At 33.2% G+C, this 18,211-nt stretch overlaps 1 protein-coding gene across 1 annotated transcript in view; it reads right to left on the bottom strand.

Annotated features, from left to right (window-relative positions):
• LOC136033676 (PAS domain-containing serine/threonine-protein kinase-like) overlaps positions 1-18,211 on the bottom strand; it is a gene marked incomplete in the record, with an annotated part of 89,488 nt that overhangs the window by 39,151 nt on the left and 32,126 nt on the right. The window contains 3 exon segments of the mRNA XM_065714511.1: positions 1,747-2,072; positions 7,034-7,326; positions 11,174-11,338. Coding sequence (XP_065570583.1) covers positions 1,747-2,072; positions 7,034-7,326; positions 11,174-11,338 — 784 coding nt within the window.

The raw sequence follows: 18,211 nt of genomic DNA, 5'->3' as shown, positions 1-18,211 counted from the left end.
AAGAGGTTTTCTAGGTCGACCTTAAGGACGATCCCTAAGGTAAACTTTCAAGAAATAGCTAAACACATAAAACCGGATTGAAAGTTACATTATCGTTTATAGGGTGTACAGAGATTATGAAATCATTTGACCAGTATGAACAGAACAGAAAGGTCTGTGGGCAAGTAAAATTATCAATTCATTATATTGTATAAAAAACGTCAGATAGTTAAGGTTATACTGTTCATGGTATTATTTTTATTATTATTATTTCATGGGGGTTTGAAGGAATAGTGATGACAGTGGTCAAATATGGCTCTGAAGCATGGGTGCTCCGAAAAATGGATGAATATTTACTAGTTTTCCTGAAAAATTGCCTACGGATTGCTCTGGGTACCCGTCTGACTGACCGTATTTCAAAATGCAGGCTGTACAAAAATGTGGTTCAATCTTACAATCTAGGGCTATAATGATAGAAAGGTTGAAATAGCTAGGGCACGTTCTGCGGATGAAGGATGACAGATTGCCAAAGATTATCCTTTCCAGCCACCTGTCTAGGGTTAAACGGAAAACAGGTCGTGCTCGTCTGAGATGAGAGGATGTCATAAAAAAAGATTTAAAGGAAATGGAAACTTACTGGGAGGGTGTACAGAGGGAGGCTTTGAATAGACTGGGATGGAGGAGGAGTGTGCGTAGCTGTGTTGGCCTCAGGCGGCTTGGTGCTGCGGTGAGTTGTTAGCAGCAGTAGTCGGCTTGAAAAAAATTGTATATGCGCGTGTGGTAAAACGAAACTACGAACAAGATGGACAAATATGCAGTAAAATTTATTTAATTGATGGAACACCGTATGAATGAGGAAATTGTTAAGGATTGTAAATTGTTTAACGAAAAAGTTAGATAAAATGTAGCAGGAGAAAAAATTATGTATGTGAGGAACTAGAGAGGTAAAAAGAATTCAATGAAAATTGTTAATTAATTGGAAAGTGTTCTCAGTGCAGTATTTCCAATACCGATACTGATATATCGTAGGCCAAGTTCTAGGAATACTATAGATACCAAACAACACTTCTTTCAAGGGATACCTATATGTCATTCATTTGTTGGTGGCAAACACCTAAGAGTGGAATCAGATCAAAATGGGTTGAAAAAGAGGTTATTTAAGCAGGTGGGTCATTTAACCATGCACATCTATCACCCCCGTAAAATTAAAACCACCTACAGTTCTTTCATGCAACTTTACCAATATTGTGAGGGTAATTAACATAAGATCTGCCCTTGGGTCACATAAGTGCGTTAAAGATGGCGCAGCAAGAATTGGTGTTGCATGTCGGGCACCTAAAATAGTAGGATTCACATTAACCGGCAAGCTATGTAGAACTAAATCATGCAACTATTTTAACGATTTGAAGTATAAGACGGAATAGAAGATAAAGCTAACGATATTTTACTTAGGTACTAGTAAAGTAGTAAATAAACAGAAGTACATTAATAAATATTTTTATTGACTACTAGTAAAAGATACCTAATATTGGTTTCTCATTTAATACTATCTTGGTTGTTCTGTCAGCTGCATCAAAATACTCCTTGAAACAGTCTATGAAGCAGAAAAATACATTTCTTGTCAGAAGGATTATGGTGCAATTTCGAGTGAAAACACACCAGCGGGAACTTTAAGCTTCTCTGAAATTTTTCCATCCAATCCCAGCCTCCTGTAGCGACTTTAGGAACATCAAAAACAGATTCAAAGAAAAAATCAAATGAATATACCTAGTTCTGTGCCATCTCGATGAAGTCCTCTTCCTCTCTTGAGAGATCCATCTATAAAATATTCTTCCAATTTCGTGTCTGATATATCAGGTACTAAACTGCTAATATCCCGGCCAACTAGATCATTCATTCTATATCCAAATGCCAACTGAACAAAGGCAGAATTGGAGTCAGATATCCTCCCGTCACTACAAACAACAAGGAGTCCACTCATGCATGTGAAGACCCATAAGGTCGCATTGATGTTATTGTTTTCATCCCAGCTTAAACGCAAAGAAAGTGGAAAAGTAAAACCGCCACGCATTCTGGCAGTTAATTCTTGCCGCCTATTAAAAAAAGATAATGATACAGACTATAAAAAGAAAACGTAGACGATAAGGCAGAAGAAAAGACAAAAAAAAGTTATCATCAAATAATAAAAAAAAAAAAAAAAAACACTAAAGCTTATCAAAATTGTCCATCTGTTTAGTTTTTTTTTTCCTGATTTAAAACTTTCTTTTGGCACTCTAAAAGTCATCTCTAGACATTACCTAATTAAATTTGCAGTGCTTGGCATCTCTTCAAAGCCCAAAAGCTAACTAAATCTTTTTCAAAACTAACATTTAATGGGTCGAGAAATATAACCAGAGCGATAAAAATGCAGAATAATGCATTTTTATACGTAGTTAAACTTCAAGCGTTCTACGTTTAGTGCCTCCAAACTGTTTTTATCGTTGTCGCTTGTCTTTAACTGTTGATTACAAATGCACTAAATTAAAACTAATTTTTCCTGATCTTGAAAGCTTTATTTTCATCCCTGATTTCCCTCCCTGTATCCACATTTCATTATGGTAAGCATCAACATTTAGTATGTTCACGATCGAAATCTCAGCTTACATTGATAAGATATTTCAAGATAGTATTTAGTTACACAAACTAAAATTAAATTACTAATTGCTTCATAAAAGATAAGGTATGCTATTCATTAAAATACCCATTTACTTGACTGTTCTATTTATTGTTATCAATCTGCCTTGTATACTTAAAAATCTTAGATTTTACTTGTCACTAAGATTGGGTGGTTCAGTCGAAAATTTTAACCTTAAATTCGTTAGAAGTGTCGCATGTCACATACCACAGCCAACACATCCCACATTGAATCTCCATGGGTATAAGACGATTTACAATTGTTTTCTACAGTACTCAAATCGATTTGTCAACACTAAAAGATAAAGACACTTAATTCAAATTTCACATACTGCGTATACAACGCGTAACATACTGCGTATATATCCATCGTATTATGATGAATATCATAACTATTCAAATAAATAAAGATGTCTTATTATCTCACTCGCCCTACTTTGCTCCTCAATGTCAAAATAATCAAACACCATGAAATGAGAAAGCATTGGTTTGGAAAATCAGAAAACCATTCGTTTGGAAAATCAAGAAAAATCACCTTCCTTGTAAAAAAAAAAGCACAGACACGCTGAATTTAACCACGATCAACTCGTCAGCAAAAAACTCCAAGCTAAACATCCTGTCACACTGAACAAAATTTTTTGCTGGCTGTATCACTTCTTTGCACGGTATAGGCTTGTCCAACTATTGAAACGCAAGCAACTATTGCCCGTGATTTATGAATATCTGAAAGTGACAGTTTAGATTTGGAAAAAAAAAAAATCCTTAGTAGTATAAGTGATAATATGATTACAATTGATAATAGTTTTTTTTTGCTTCGGGATCATGACATTATGTAGATTTATTGTGTATGAAATATTTATGTAAGCAATTTTGCGGCAAACGGTTTCGCCCTCCTTTTTTCTTATAGAATATACCTGTTGTTTTTATATATATATTTTTTTCTTTTTTTTAGTAGCACAACCCCGCAAGTGACACTTTTGGTGTGCTTTCGATTGATTTTGCTTCTTTTTTATATTAGATTATTATTGCTAGTAAAAAAGAAGAAAAAATCATAATAGTAAAACAGACCAAAAAGTTTTCAGTAAATGATACATCCAATTACAATAAAAAAAAACGCCCCCTTTGCAGATACCAAGGCAAGCATGCACTTGATTAAGTCCATGCCCTTTCCGAATTGCCAAGAACTAAGGAAAAACAACTAAAAACCAATGCTCAAGTCACAGAAGAGTCAAGGTCAGATAAAATTAATTGACGGATTCATTATAATGTATCATACAATAATGTTCTACATAAAAAAGCATTTTTTTCAACCAAATTTTCTGTAAATTTCAGCTATGAATGTTTGATGCTTAACCTCAAAGAAATCAGTACTAAGTTTGACACAAAGACTAATTTGATTAGTCCCTGGTTGTTTCTATTTGAAAAGATCATTTAATCATTCTATTTAAATCATGCTCGTGTCCTATCTGATTGCTTGACAAAATTCGTTTAATTTCTGTCTAGTCCTTTAAAATATTTGACCTTTGTCAATCTAGATAACGAATTTTTTGTCAGATATCTTTGAGGAGATCACAGCTACAGGATGTGGGAGGGGGACTAGTTGCGCTCCGTCCTTTTTTTCAACATTCCTTCAACATGCCAAAAAGCTTAAATTTCATACCCTTAGATTTATACCTTCAGCTGTTTTTGACACATTGCAAATACGTCGTCTTGTAAAACTGTAAAACAAAGTACCTCTTGATTTAGTTAAAGATGCTCCTAAACATTTTTCAAATGATGTGATGGCTGATACCATCAGTCATTGCAGATATTGCTGGGATTTCCTTTTCAAAATCAACAAAGGAAAAATGTCTTTTAATTGTGTTTGCCATTCTTCTTGACATTTCCCTAGATTTGACCTTAATGCTCCATGCTTTTTTTTTATTTATAGGATCAAACATGCTCTCTCTTCTTGATAAATAATATAAAAAAAAAAAATTCTGTTAACAATAGGGAACTTGCATAACTTATAGCCCTTGCACCAGACGCTAGGGGCTGTGAACCCTAGAGGCATATTTATTGAACCTTTGATCTGTTTTAAACAGAGTGGTCATCTCAAAATTATCGATCGGATTTATTTGGCGAAAAAAGAGGGTGGGGAGTAAGCCCTTCGATCAATTTTAACCTTAAGAAGTGCACTGGAACTTTTGATTTCCATTCGAATGAACATCCCCCGCCCCAAGTTCATGTAAAAATCTATTCCAAAAAAACCTTATTTGTTAACATTGAGTAACTAGCTAACTTACAGCCCTTGCCCCAGGAGCTAATGACGGGGTTATTAACCCAAGAGGCATGGTTATTTGACCTTTAGACTATTTTGAAAACCAATTTGTTTAAATTTTGATCGGATGCACTTGGGTGGAAAATGGTGGTTAAGAAGGACAGGCTGATTGTCCTCCGATTACCTTTTTTTTTTTCAAAATTGAACTTGAAATTAAAATTTTCAATCCAATGAGCATTCTCCAAAGTTTTTACGGCCATCCCTTCCATAAAATTTTTAAATTTTAACAATGGGTAACATGCAATATCCTACAGCTCTTGTCCTCAGGACTGTGGGGGTTTTCGTTAACCACGTTTTATTAGGCGTATGGACATTGAAAGTTTTAATGGCCTTTTTAAAAGTAAAAACTGATTGGAGGAGAACTGGCCCAGTTGTCCCCAGGGGAAAACACCTCTTATAGAAAATACCTCTGACAAATACGATGTAACGGAAAATACCCCCCTGGAAAATACTCCCCCGTGGAAAATGCGGTTGATATCCAATCACTTTCTACTTAAAAAAAAGACTAGAACTGCCTAGGGATTCTAAGTAATTTCTACCTCCATCATCCTCTCGGCTCTTCCCTGGGGCTAATCCTGTTTTTATCAGAAGGCTCAATGAGAGTTGAGATGTTTTGGCATTAAAATGCACCTTCTTAGGTATTTCTCTCTCTCCCTAGATACAAAACAATCAGAGAACCCCATTGCAGAAATTTAAGGACCTTTTTAAGTTTTGTAATTCGTCTATTGCTTACAGATAGTGTTTATTATTGGGAAACACACGGACATTTTTCGCATGGGAGTTTTCTGAAGGGGGGAGGAGAATTTCGGGGTGATTTTCCATGAGAAGGACATTTTTGCACGGAGGGGATGGGCAAAACTTACAAATAAATTCTTATTTCCCACTTTCCTTAGCACTCTTTAGTTAAACTAAAAAATAACAGAACGCAAATAAATATTCCAATTTGGAAAACCATATTTCCACGAGGGGGTATTTTCCAGAGGAGGATTTGTCCTTGGGAGAGGGAGGGGGTAAACGCCAAGACCCGTAAACAGTGACAGGGCGAGGGAAAACCCCATTAACAGACATAATAAAGGAGAAATAAATCTGGCTTTAATAGTTTGTAATGTCCGATTTTCTTTGTTTATTTGTGAAAACAAAATAAAACTTTTTTTTATTCATAATCTTGATAGTCACTTATATTATGACTTTAAAAACCAAAACACTTCCAACAAGGCTGACCACGCAAAGATTCTAACTTGTGTTTTACCAAATATAAATACGGTGTTTGAGCTGCACTAGAGTTAAGTTATACGAGTTGCACCGGGGTTCAGTTACACGAGGGCTTAGTTAAATTAGGTTCAGTTGCACGAGGGTTCAGTTACACAAGGATTCTTAACACGGAGATTCAGTTGCACGGTGGTTAAGTTGCATGGTGGTTCAGCTGCACGGTTTTTCAGTTGCTTGGGGTTCGATTACACGGTGGTTCAGTAGCAATGAAACCATATCAAACAACAAGCTTAACAAAAAAATATGTTTCGATCCCACTTTCCACCGCTATAAGGAAAGAAACGTTATAACCAATTTAATTTTAAATTAAACGTTAATTTTAATACTAAACGTTAATAGCTACGTTACATTTTACGGATGAAAAATGGGAAGTTGACCAAAAGCATGTCTTTGGCAGTCCTGTTGGGATCAACTGAAAAGTTGAACGATACAGAATAGGATGGAAGAGATAATAAAAAATTAAAAGGAAGAAGGAACTCGTTTGAAAGAAGCACCGAATGAAGCTCTGAGCAGCGAGGGGCCGAGATTATCGCACAAAGCTGTGTCGGTCTCAGGCGGCTTGGTACTACGACTAATTGACATTAGTAACAGCTACTTTACCCATACCCATGACAGAATACCTATACACCCAATCATGTACATTCTACCCGCGGGGAATCTGAATCATTTTTTGCTTCTCAATTTAATTATAACAAAGGCTGAATCATTTTTATCATTTTACAGTCTTTCTAGTGGCTCATCTTCGTTGGGTTTGAAGGCACCGCTTTAAACTACCATATAAAATTATCAAACCTGTGTATATCGATTGATGAATCATTTTTAGAAGACGGTATTTTCAGGCCAGTCAGCACTTCTCTTATATCCATTCTCAGGAGCTCACTTTGATCGTACCCAAAGAGCGCCTGGGTTTCCCTGTCACAATCAAATATTCTACCACTAGAATCTATCTTAATATTCGCCACAATTCTGACTACGGGTTCCATCATAGCGATACATCTACCGGGATCCTCAGTAGTATGTGATTTGAGTCGACTAACCCACAGAGCAACTGGTAGAGTTATGTTATCTTTAGAATAAACATCCACCTATAAAAATAACAAAGTGAAGGCCGTTACAGCTCATTGGAGCTGACAGTGGTGTATTCAAAAGTTAAAGTGCAAAATTTAAACTTTTCCTAAACTTGCTTACAAAATTCCACACAAGCTTCAAAACATGGTTCAAAAATTCAAAAACACTAAGAACAGCATTTCAACCTTTAGGAATGGAAACCTGAGCAGAACCGTTTCTTTTTTCAAGTAGAGAAATGATCATATCTCAATCTCAATTTTCACAATCGTGTCGGTCGTCTACATTTAGAAGTGAAAATTTCAAAACCAAGCTTACATATCGATATCGAATATCCCCCAACCGTGGACTATTCCCATTCTGTTTTCAAATATCCCATCATTATAGTCCGCCCTGCATCGATTTTTATGACCATTGTCATTTTATGACAATGTCCGTATATAGTCTTAGCATAGATAAAAGCTCAGTAATTTTTGTTTGATTCATGTATTTTGCAAATGTTTCCCGATAACATAGGCCCATAATATCAAACAATACCCGTTTGAAAAAAAAAAGTCATCAGACTTGCTTCCAAGTTCAAGTATCAAGGAAACGCTTGGGCAAAGTCAAGTCTGTTTACTTCACTAAGTTCACAGCTTAGATTTATTTTTGGGAATCAGTGCGCGGTAGCGATGCTAGCGGCTAGAGACAGGAAACTGGCAACACGGCTTAGATACCAATATTGGTATCTATGCTGTGTATGCATCAAAACAAATTTGCGTTCCCGCCCACGGTGTTGTAGTACTATCTACGCGTCGGAGCGCGGGCTTGGAGGAGGCACCTAGTTCAGAGCTCTGTACCAAAAGCTTCTTATGGGCAAGATAGGAGTTTTCATAACTGTATAATGGTATCTAAGCTGTGACTAGGTTAAGCATGAACACACCACTTAATATACGTTTTAACGCTAATTCCAAATATGCTAATCAATATGTTTGCTTATCTGGGAGGCAATCATTTTGTTCCTTTTAAGTTTCAATTTCAGTCTTTACTTCCGAAAAGCATACATGTTTTTTAAATTAATGTTGGGACAAGTAACTTCTAACATAAAAGAAAGATTTCTAGTAAACCCTATTAGCAACTTAATAGAGCTTGGTTATGTGTTAATATAGAAAACAAAACTAATTTTTTCTTTACTTGTTGGCGTATACCAGAGGCGGATCCAGGATTTTCTTTAGGGGGGGGGGGCGCATAATAGATTGCTTGGATAAAATTGTGAATAAAGAAATGCCCACAATTTAAAGCGCACCTCGACAATTATGTGTCGTAGGTAGGTAGTGAAAATGGTCGTAAATTTAATCTAAAATCTGGTGAGGGTTAAAGTTGTAATAAATCTGTTGAAATTAAAAAGGTATAAAACATTGATACTAAAAATAGTAAGTTATAAAAACTATCCCGTCATAAAAAAAAAGCCGTTCGCCATCTATAAAAAAAGATAATAATCTATAAAAAATAATATAAAATTATATTCTAAAAAATTTTTTGCCTTTGCACTTTTGACCACTATAGCGAGTGAGTTAAGCTTTTTATTGTCAAAAAAAGGGTCTTTAACAATTTTCTGGGGTAATGCACACTTCGGGACAATTTGTATGGGTCAAACCATTTAGCATGTCGCCTAACTTTGTGGCATCGCTTAGTAACTATGATAGTAATGAAGAGTAGGAAATGAGGATAAAGATAAAACTTGCACATTCGTAAGATATATTAAACAATAAATACTAGTTCTTTTAGGGGTGTAAGAAGAAAAACAGAGAGAAGAGATAGAAATGCATGCAAGACATATAAAATTAGGGTTTTAAGTATAGGCAATAATGCATTAAGTAATAACTGTTTCTTTTTAAAAATAGTGTTTTAATAAACAATGTCAACTTTAACGAAATCTCAAAAATTTACTTACCAAAATTTTATTTTTTATAACAACGTAACGTATCTTTACAATTTTTAAAGTTCGATATATTTCGCTTAAATCACAGAACTCACACTTTTATAAGAAAAAGACTATTTCTCTATTTCCACTCCATCTATTTATTACATGGCCGATGTCTACCTTGATATTTCGGTGAATGTTTATAATGGCTAGTCCTCTAAGTCTAGAATCCTGTCAGTTTAGAGCTCTTCTTTAGTATATCCTCTTCTATTCATCCTAAAATATTCAAATAAAGACCAAAATCGTCTGAAAAATCTGAACTTTAATAAAGATACATGTCGGTATTTGCTTCAAACTAAGTATATGAGTCAAAAAACTCATTAAAAAACAAATGATTATGTGTTTCTTATTTTTGTATTTGATAGGTATAGACTGGTTATTTAAATTCTTAAAATTTCAAGCTGTGGTAGATTTCTCATTATTTTTTTTTTTAATCTTGAGATTTTCAGATATTCAATTCAAACGTTTAAATCTCGATACGTCTGTTGAGCACAAAAATAAAAATTTTGATTTATAGACAACTAATCGTGGAAATGTGATTGGATGGTAATAAGTATAAACATCAGAGGTTTAGACAGTCTTATGGGCAAATACATGCAACCCCTATACAAAACATAACCATATTTTGTGACAGGTTGGTATGGAGAAGGTGAGAAATTCTGAAATAATATTGTAGTTGCATTCCATTTCCATGGTTAACTCAAGTTGTGTGAATTTCCACTTTTTATCAACATTTTATTAGTAAATGTTTGAAAAAAAAAATCGATTACATTCCACTGATTCAAAATGAGAATTCAGAGAACCATCTATACCAGCTAGATAAAAAAAATAAACACATAGTTATTTTCCTTCTTTTATAAATAACTTTCCGAAAATGTATTTTTCTTAAATGATTACTCCAACCTCAGGAGGAGCATATCGACTCATATACTTAGTTTTAAGTGTATACTTATACCAACTTTTATTAAAATTCTAAAGAGTTTGGTCTTTATTTTAATTATTAGGATGAAGAGAGGAGGTGATTTTGTCATATAATGCAGAGCTTTAATAAGATGAAAATAGGCAGTAAAGTGGCCACCATTTCCTCACCAAAATCCAAAACATAAATTATTAATTTTTGCACTTCTCATACACTTACTTTCTATTATACAAATCCCCTAAAAGACAACAATGTTGTAAAAACCACTCCGCTTCGCAAAAAGAGCAAACTCAAAGAACCAAAACAGACAGCCAAAAAAAGTAATGCTATCAATTTTTTCACCTTAGTGCCATAATTTTTGACAATAAAAAGAAGTAAATATTTTGCTTTTCAGCCCCGCTGTGGCAGCACAATCCTGAAACGTCTTTTCGACAGCCTAAAGAAATTAGGATTTTAAATTTTCCCTCCTTGTTATTACGAAATGAAGATTTCCGCCTCCCAGTTGGCTTTTGTGGTAATACGGACAGATTCACTTGATAAACATAAATTTATTTAAATACTTTTTGGCGGTACGCAACATAAGTAAAACCTAAAAGAGACCGCACTAAGTGACTAAAGCCGTGTTTCAAACTTGTTTGCAAAAAGAAACAGTCTTAATAATTGAAAACTCAACTATTAAAAACCATTTACAAAAAAATAACTTTCGTCCCAAACCAGAGCAAGCGGACCCAACCACAAAACCACAAATCCATCACCACGTCAGGGGGGGGGGGGGGTGCCCCGCCCCCTTGGATCCACCGCCATTAATTTAATAAACATTTTAATTTTCGCCCTAAATAATGATCAATGAAAGTAATTGGAAAAATATGTAAGATCTCATAGTTATGGTATTCATTCCAATTCAACAAGTAATAGGAGCTACCAGGTCTGTCAAAGGGGATTGGTCATAAAAGTACAAAAGACAGAAAAGAACACGATGACTTACAACACGGCCATTAGAAATGACATGTTCATCTTTTGACATAATTAGCATTTCGGGTAAGGAGGGCTGAGAATGTTCTTTAGCAATCATTTCGTCAAACTTTTTTCCAATCAGGTCTTCTGGAGCAAACTGGAGCAAATCACAGGCTATGTCATTGACTACAAGAATCTAAACAAGAACAAAGTTTATTAGACAGTTGTATATGGAGGCTCTTGTAAATATATGTTCAAGTGATTAAGTAAATATATTTTGAAGTGCATTTATTTATGTATTAAACAAATCATGTATTCTATTTTTTGAGTATTTATTCAACAGATTGAGGTTAGGTTCGGTTGGGAAAACCACACTTTTAACAAAAATAATTAAAAATTGAAATAAAAAGTTTTTAGAAAATTCTAAAAATATCTGTTACCGCTTAAGTGTATGGCAAGAGTACTATGATAAAATAAAGAGTGTATGAACCTGACATAAAATCCAGACGGGGACTTGATGTGTTTGATATTATTGAACCAAACACGTAGTTGATTATTGATAATTTAATTGAATCTATTGAAGAATGGTCTCAGGAGATGTTACAATTATTCACAGTTAAGTATCACCATGAAAAAATTTGTGTAGCTTTTGCTCCACAATCTCTTTCATCAGAGCAAGTTTATGAGAACAATCGCATTGAATTGTGCTTATTATATCATCTATAGGCTTGTTCGTGACTCAAGTTCTCTTATAATTTTAAACAAGCAAATATATCCTGGTGAACCGAAATTTTTTACTTTCGGCATAAAATAAAGCTACTAATAAACCTTGTGGTTACATTCTATTTGATCTCAATCAAAACATACCCAAAGAGTTAAGTGTAGTCAAGGATATTTTAAGTGTAGTCAAGGACATTTTTGATAATGAAGAGTTAAGCGTGGTCAAGGATATTTTTGATAATGAAATTACCGTATATCTAATCGTGAATAGTAAAAAAAGGTCATTAGTTGTCATCATGACACTAAAGAAACTACATGAAAAAAGACATTTATTTCCCGTCCTAGGTAATTCAAAATCACAGCTTAGGAAAGCCATACTCAAACACGATCTTGAAATGGATTCAATAATCTCATATCTGGGCTTTGTTTAAGTTAACTAAAAGCAATATTCAACTGCCAGAAGGTTTGAAGCAACAGACAAAGCTTGTACGTTTACTCGTACGTGCACTAGATTGCAAAAAGAGAGGAAAAGATTTTAAAAGGAAACGACTTGTTCAAGCGAGTGGTAGATTCTTTTCATTGTTACTGCCGTGGGACTTGTTAACACTATTCTCTAGGAAATTGACCAAACCCTATAAATTGACGTCAATTGATCTTGCTCTTTCACCGAGAGCTTTCACCACTCTTTCACCAAGAGCAATTTGAAGAAAATATTGATAAATTTATTAACATTGAAATAATGGCCGAAAATGAAAAACTAAATTTTCTTCAAAATGCCCTTTTCTTCAAAACACAGGTCAAAGTTTGTAACTTGCAATCACTCCCAGGCAGACTGCAGGGTAGTAAGTCGTCCCCAAAGACATAGTTATTAGGTTTTTTGACTATGGTGAATAAAATGGCTATCTCAGAATTTTGATCCGGTAACTTTTGGGAAAAAATGAGCGTGGGAGGGGGCCTAGGTGCCCTCCAATTTTTTTAGTCACTTAAAAGGGGCACTAGAACTTTTAATTTCCGTTAGAATGAGCCCTCCCGCGACATTCTAGGACGACTGGGTCGATACGATCACCCCTGGGAAAAAAACAACAACAAAAAAACAAATAAACAAATAAACACGCATTCGTGATTTGTCTTCTGGCAAAAAATGCGAATTCCACATTTTTGTAGAAAGGAGCTTGAAACTTCTACAATATGGTTCTATGATACGCTGAATCTGAAGGTGTGATTTTCGTTAAGATTGTATGACTTTTAGGGGGTGTTTTCCCCTATTTTCTAAAATGAGGCAAATTGTCTCAGGCTCGTAACTTTTGATAGGTCAGACTAATCTTGATGAAAGTTATATATTTGAAATCAGCATTAAAATGCGATTTTTTTAATGTAGCTATTGGTATCAAAATTCCATTTTTTAATGTTTTGGTTACTATTGAGCCGGGTCGCTCCTTACTACAGTTCGTTACCACGAACTGTTTGATTGTTCGATGGTCCGGAGAATTATTTTAGTAGAAATTATGTCATGAAAAATATGGGCATGAAATACTTTTCCTAGGAGTAAAAATACCCATGGTACGGCAATGCTTACATATAGGCTTATGTAGGTAAACAAAAATCAATAAACAATCGTTTAATCGCAAAGTATCTGATTTTTTAGGTGGAAATTTTATTAGGAATGATACATCTGTTTTACCTTAACCCTTTCGTTCCAGACACCGCAGTCGCACCTGTAGGTTCAAAAATGCAAGATTTATGGATGCCATGTGTTCTTCTTTGATTTTAACGTCATATTTGTATCGTAGAAAACAAAATTTAATAGCCAAGAACTTGGTTTGAAAAGTCTATATCAACATTAACTTGATCCTGAGTACTATCTACTAATATCAAGCGCATATTCAGGTTTTGTTCACTCTGGGGAGGGGTGGGGTATTTTTTCCTGAGGAGAGTTTTACAACAGCAAAACTTTTAAAAAACGAATCAGAAATTTGTTTGTGTGTTTTTTTCGTTTTTACAAGTTGGATGAAAAAGATTTATGGATGGGGCGGGGGGTCAAATACGGTAACCCGTCCCCTGGATACCGCCCGACTAATACTATTAGTTCCGAGGTGATGTAATAAGGCTATTTAATTTGTTCTGAGGTGAGGTGGAAAAAAAGTAGTTTTACTTAAAATTATTATTGGATTACATTACCATGTGAAGACAGATCAATAATAGAGAGACAAAGGAGTTACTGATCAATCAGTAGTTTGTCCAATTAATAGTTTATCTAATTATCTGAAATATTTATCAAATATTTCTTTTGCTGCTGTTTTAAATATAAAAGTTAAGTAGAGATGCCTCAATCTTTTCTACGGGGGCCCTATCCCTTTAAATCCCGATCCGGACACTTTTAAACCTCTTCAAGACGCATATGTCTATTACTTTATAGGGAATGTTTTCTAAGAGACGCAGGTGTCAGTTACGTAATCGGGAGTGTTTACTTTTTTATATTATGCTTGCTTGTTACATAATACAGTGTTTAGAAAACCTATGAGAGCCAGGGCTTGTTTATTTCATGATTTCTTTAGATTTTACCCAATAGTTTCTTTGATTCTTTAAAAAGGACCATCAGGGTTCCTTTACTCCAGGATTTCTTTGAATGTTACGTAATAGGCTGTTGGTTTTACCTATTAGTTTCTTGGATTCTTAAAAAAAAAATTCAGTGTTTCTTTACTCCAATATTTCTTTTGGTTGTAATGTGCTATGGGAATGTTTGAGTCCATTAGTCAAGCGGGGAAGTCTCGGTTAGTCAAGCGGAAAAATGAATCATGGTTCAATATTAACAGATGAGGGTGACGTAATGTAATGTAGTTGTGACGTAATTTTTTTTGTAGTAATTGCGCATATGAGGGGTTTACCTCCTCGAAATACCTCGCTCTTTACGCAAAAGTATTTTTAGTAATTTCAACTATTTATTCTACGGCCTTTGTGATTCAAGGGTCATTCTTAAGGAACTGGGACAGAATTTAAGCTTTAGTGTAAAGAGCGAGGTATCGATGAGGGGTGAACTCCCTCATAAACGCAATAAAAATATACGAATATAGAAGTTCGTTACGTAAGTTAATTCGTAAATTACGTATATTTTTTACTAATGAAAATGTTCGTAAAACAATTAAAAGTTCTAGTTGCCTTTTTAAGTAATCAAAAAATTAGAGGGCAGCTAGGCTTCCTCCCTCTCTCCTTTTTTCTCAAAATCTTCCGATTAAAACTATGAGAAAGCCATTTAGCCAAAAAGAAAATTAATATACAAATTTCGTTTTAATTATTTATGTGTGGAGAGCCAAGATCAAAACACGCATGAATTAAAAAACGTCCAGAAATTAAATAAAAAAAAGTTTTTTTAAATGAAAGTAAGGAGCGACATTAAAACTTAAAACGAACAGAAATTACTCCGTATATGAAAGGGGCTTTTCTTCCTCAACGCCCCGCTCTTTACGCTAAAGTTTTTTCCTTTTTTAAAAGTAGAGCTAAGAGAAAGAGTCAAACTTTAGCGTAAAGAGGGAGGCGTTGAGGAGGACAAGCCTTTTTCATATACGGAGTAATTTCTGTTCGTTTTAAGTTTTAATGTCGCTCCTTATTCTCATTTAAAAAAACTTGTTTTTTTTATTTAATTTTCAGAAGGACCGACAAAAAAAAAAAAAAAACTCGAATGTTTAAAAGTCGCTACCCTAAAATAAGAGAAATAGAAACAGACTCTGGCCAATATAAATTTAAGGTTTCTAACCCCAGCATGATCTTTCCATTACTTTTGAAAAAAAAAACAATAAATGAATAGACAAAATGAAAGAACTGCCCGATATTTTAGCAATATGGCATGCAATTTAAGGTTTGGTAAAGGTTTCATGGGAAATTCAAGGATTATGCAGTCACTATAAGATGACAGTAGGCCACCAATTTGTATTTTAATCGCTTTCAAAATGAAAATTACAATATATAATTAAGTAACATATCTTGCTGCTTGGATTAAATTACAAAAAAGTGCAAATATGTCACTTAATGTTTTGCGGCTGCATAGCGTGTGGCTAAACTCGGCAAAAAATATGTTGATTTGAACAAAAATTTGACGTAATATATATATATATATATATATATATATATATATATATATATATATATATATATATATATATATATATATATATATATATATATATATATATATATATATATATATATATACTAGCTGTTGGGGTGGCGCTTCGCGCCACCCCAACACCTAGTTGGTGGGGGGCTCGTTTTTTAGTTTTGTTTTTCTCCTTTATTTTTTTTCTTTTTTCTTTTTTTTCTTTTTTAGTTTATTTAGATTTTTTAGTTTTTTTATTAGTTTTTAGTTTTTTTGTAGTTTTTACCATTTTTTTAGTTTTTTTTTTTTACTTATGTCCTGGTCGTCATTTATACTCCCTGTGTCCCGGTCGTCATTTGTGTCTCGGTGCTTTGTTGATTGCTAATTTATATTATATTTATATTTATATTTTTTATATTTATTAATATTTTTTTAGTTTTCTTTTTCTCTTATTTTTCAGTTTTTTCCTTTTTTTTCAGTTTTTTCTTTTTTAGTTTTTAGTTTTTTTTTGTTTTTTACCTTTTTTAGTTTTTTTAGTTTTTTTTAGTTTTTTAGCTTTTTTAGTTTTTTTATTAGTTTTTAGTTTTTTTTAGTTTTTGCCTTTTTTTAGTTTTTTCAGTTTTTTTTAGTTTTTAGTTTTTTACCTTTTTTTAGTTTTTTTTAGTTTTTTATTTTTTTTTCTTTTTAGTTTTTTTTGTAGTTTTTACCTTTTTTAGTTTTTTTTCTTCTTTTGTATTAGTGTGAAATAATTCAGACGTCATATGCGGACAAACACGACGTCACTCGACAGACAGACAGACAGACATAACCCACAAACAACTTATTTTTATATATATTTATTCATATTTTTTTAGTTTTCTTTTTCTCTTTTATTTTTCAGTTTTTTCCTTTTTTTTAGTTTTTTTCTTTTTTAGTTTTTAGTTTTTTTTAGTTTTTTACCTTTTTTTAGTTTTTTTTAGTTTTTTTAGTTTTTTAGCTTTTTTAGTTTTTTTATTAGTTTTTATTTTTTTTGTAGTTTTTGCCTTTTTTTATTTTTTTCAGTTTTTTTTAGTTATTAGATTTTTACCTTTTTTTAGTTTTTTTTAGTTTTTTAGCTTTTTTAGTTTTTTTTTCTTTTTAGTTTTTTTTGTAGTTTTTACCTTTTTTAGTTTTTTTCTTCTTTTGTATTAGTGTGAAATAATTCAGACGTCATATGCGAACAAACATGACGTCACCTGATCCATCCACAGATCCACACACAGACAACTTATTTTTATACTAGCTGTTGGGGTGGCGCTTCGCGCCACCCCAACACCTAGTTGGTGGGGGCGCTTCGCGCCCCCCCCCCCCCCAAGCCCCCCCGCGCGCGTAAGTCGTTACGCGCCATTTTTTAGTTTTTTCCTTTTTTTCTTTTTAGTTTTTTATTGGTTTTTACCTTTATTTTAGCTTATTTTTCAGTTTTTTCCTTTTTTTTAGTTTTTTTTTATTTTTTATTTTTTATTTTTTTTAGTTTTTTACCTTTTTTTAGTTTTTTTAGTTTTTTTTGTAGTTTTTGCCTTTTTTTAGTTTTTTCAGTTTTTTATTGGTTTTTACCTTTATTTTAGCTTATTTTTCAGTTTTTTCCTTTTTTTTAGTTTTTTTTAGTTTTTAGTTTTTTACCTTTTTTTAGTTTTTTACCTTTTTTAGTTTTTTTAGTTTTTTTAGTTTTTTTAGTTTTTTAGCTTTTTTATTTTTTTTATTAGTTTTTAGTTTTTTTTGTAGTTTTTGCCTTTTTTTAGTTTTTTAGCTTTTTTATTAGTTTTTAGTTTTTTTTGTAGTTTTTGCCTTTTTTTAGTTTTTTTAGTTTTTTAGCTTTTTTATTTTTTTTATTAGTTTTTAGTTTTTTTTGTAGTTTTTGCCTTTTTTTAGTTTTTTCAGTTTTGACGTCACCTGATCCAGTTTTTTCAGGTGACGTCACCTGATCCATCCACAGACAGACAGACAACTTATTTTTATATATATAGAAGATATATATATATATATATATATACACATATATATGGTTTTAACTACGTAAAACTTGCGAATATACAACATTCTTTGCTGTCCCATTGTCTTTGCATATAAATAGATTGTCAGGTTTACCAACTCTTGAACATGCAACATATAATGGTCCATGGGAAAACAATCTGTATTCAGATCTATACCTCATGATTCTAATGATTGCCCTTGAGCTTTGTTGATGGTGATTGCTAATCGACCATTCCCTGTCCCGGTGTCCCGGTCGTCATTTATATCCCC

This window comes from Artemia franciscana, chromosome 12 (genome assembly GCF_032884065.1).
Source record: "Artemia franciscana chromosome 12, ASM3288406v1, whole genome shotgun sequence".
NCBI lineage: Eukaryota > Metazoa > Arthropoda > Branchiopoda > Anostraca > Artemiidae > Artemia > Artemia franciscana.
This window is presented reverse-complemented; position numbering and strand designations above follow the sequence as displayed.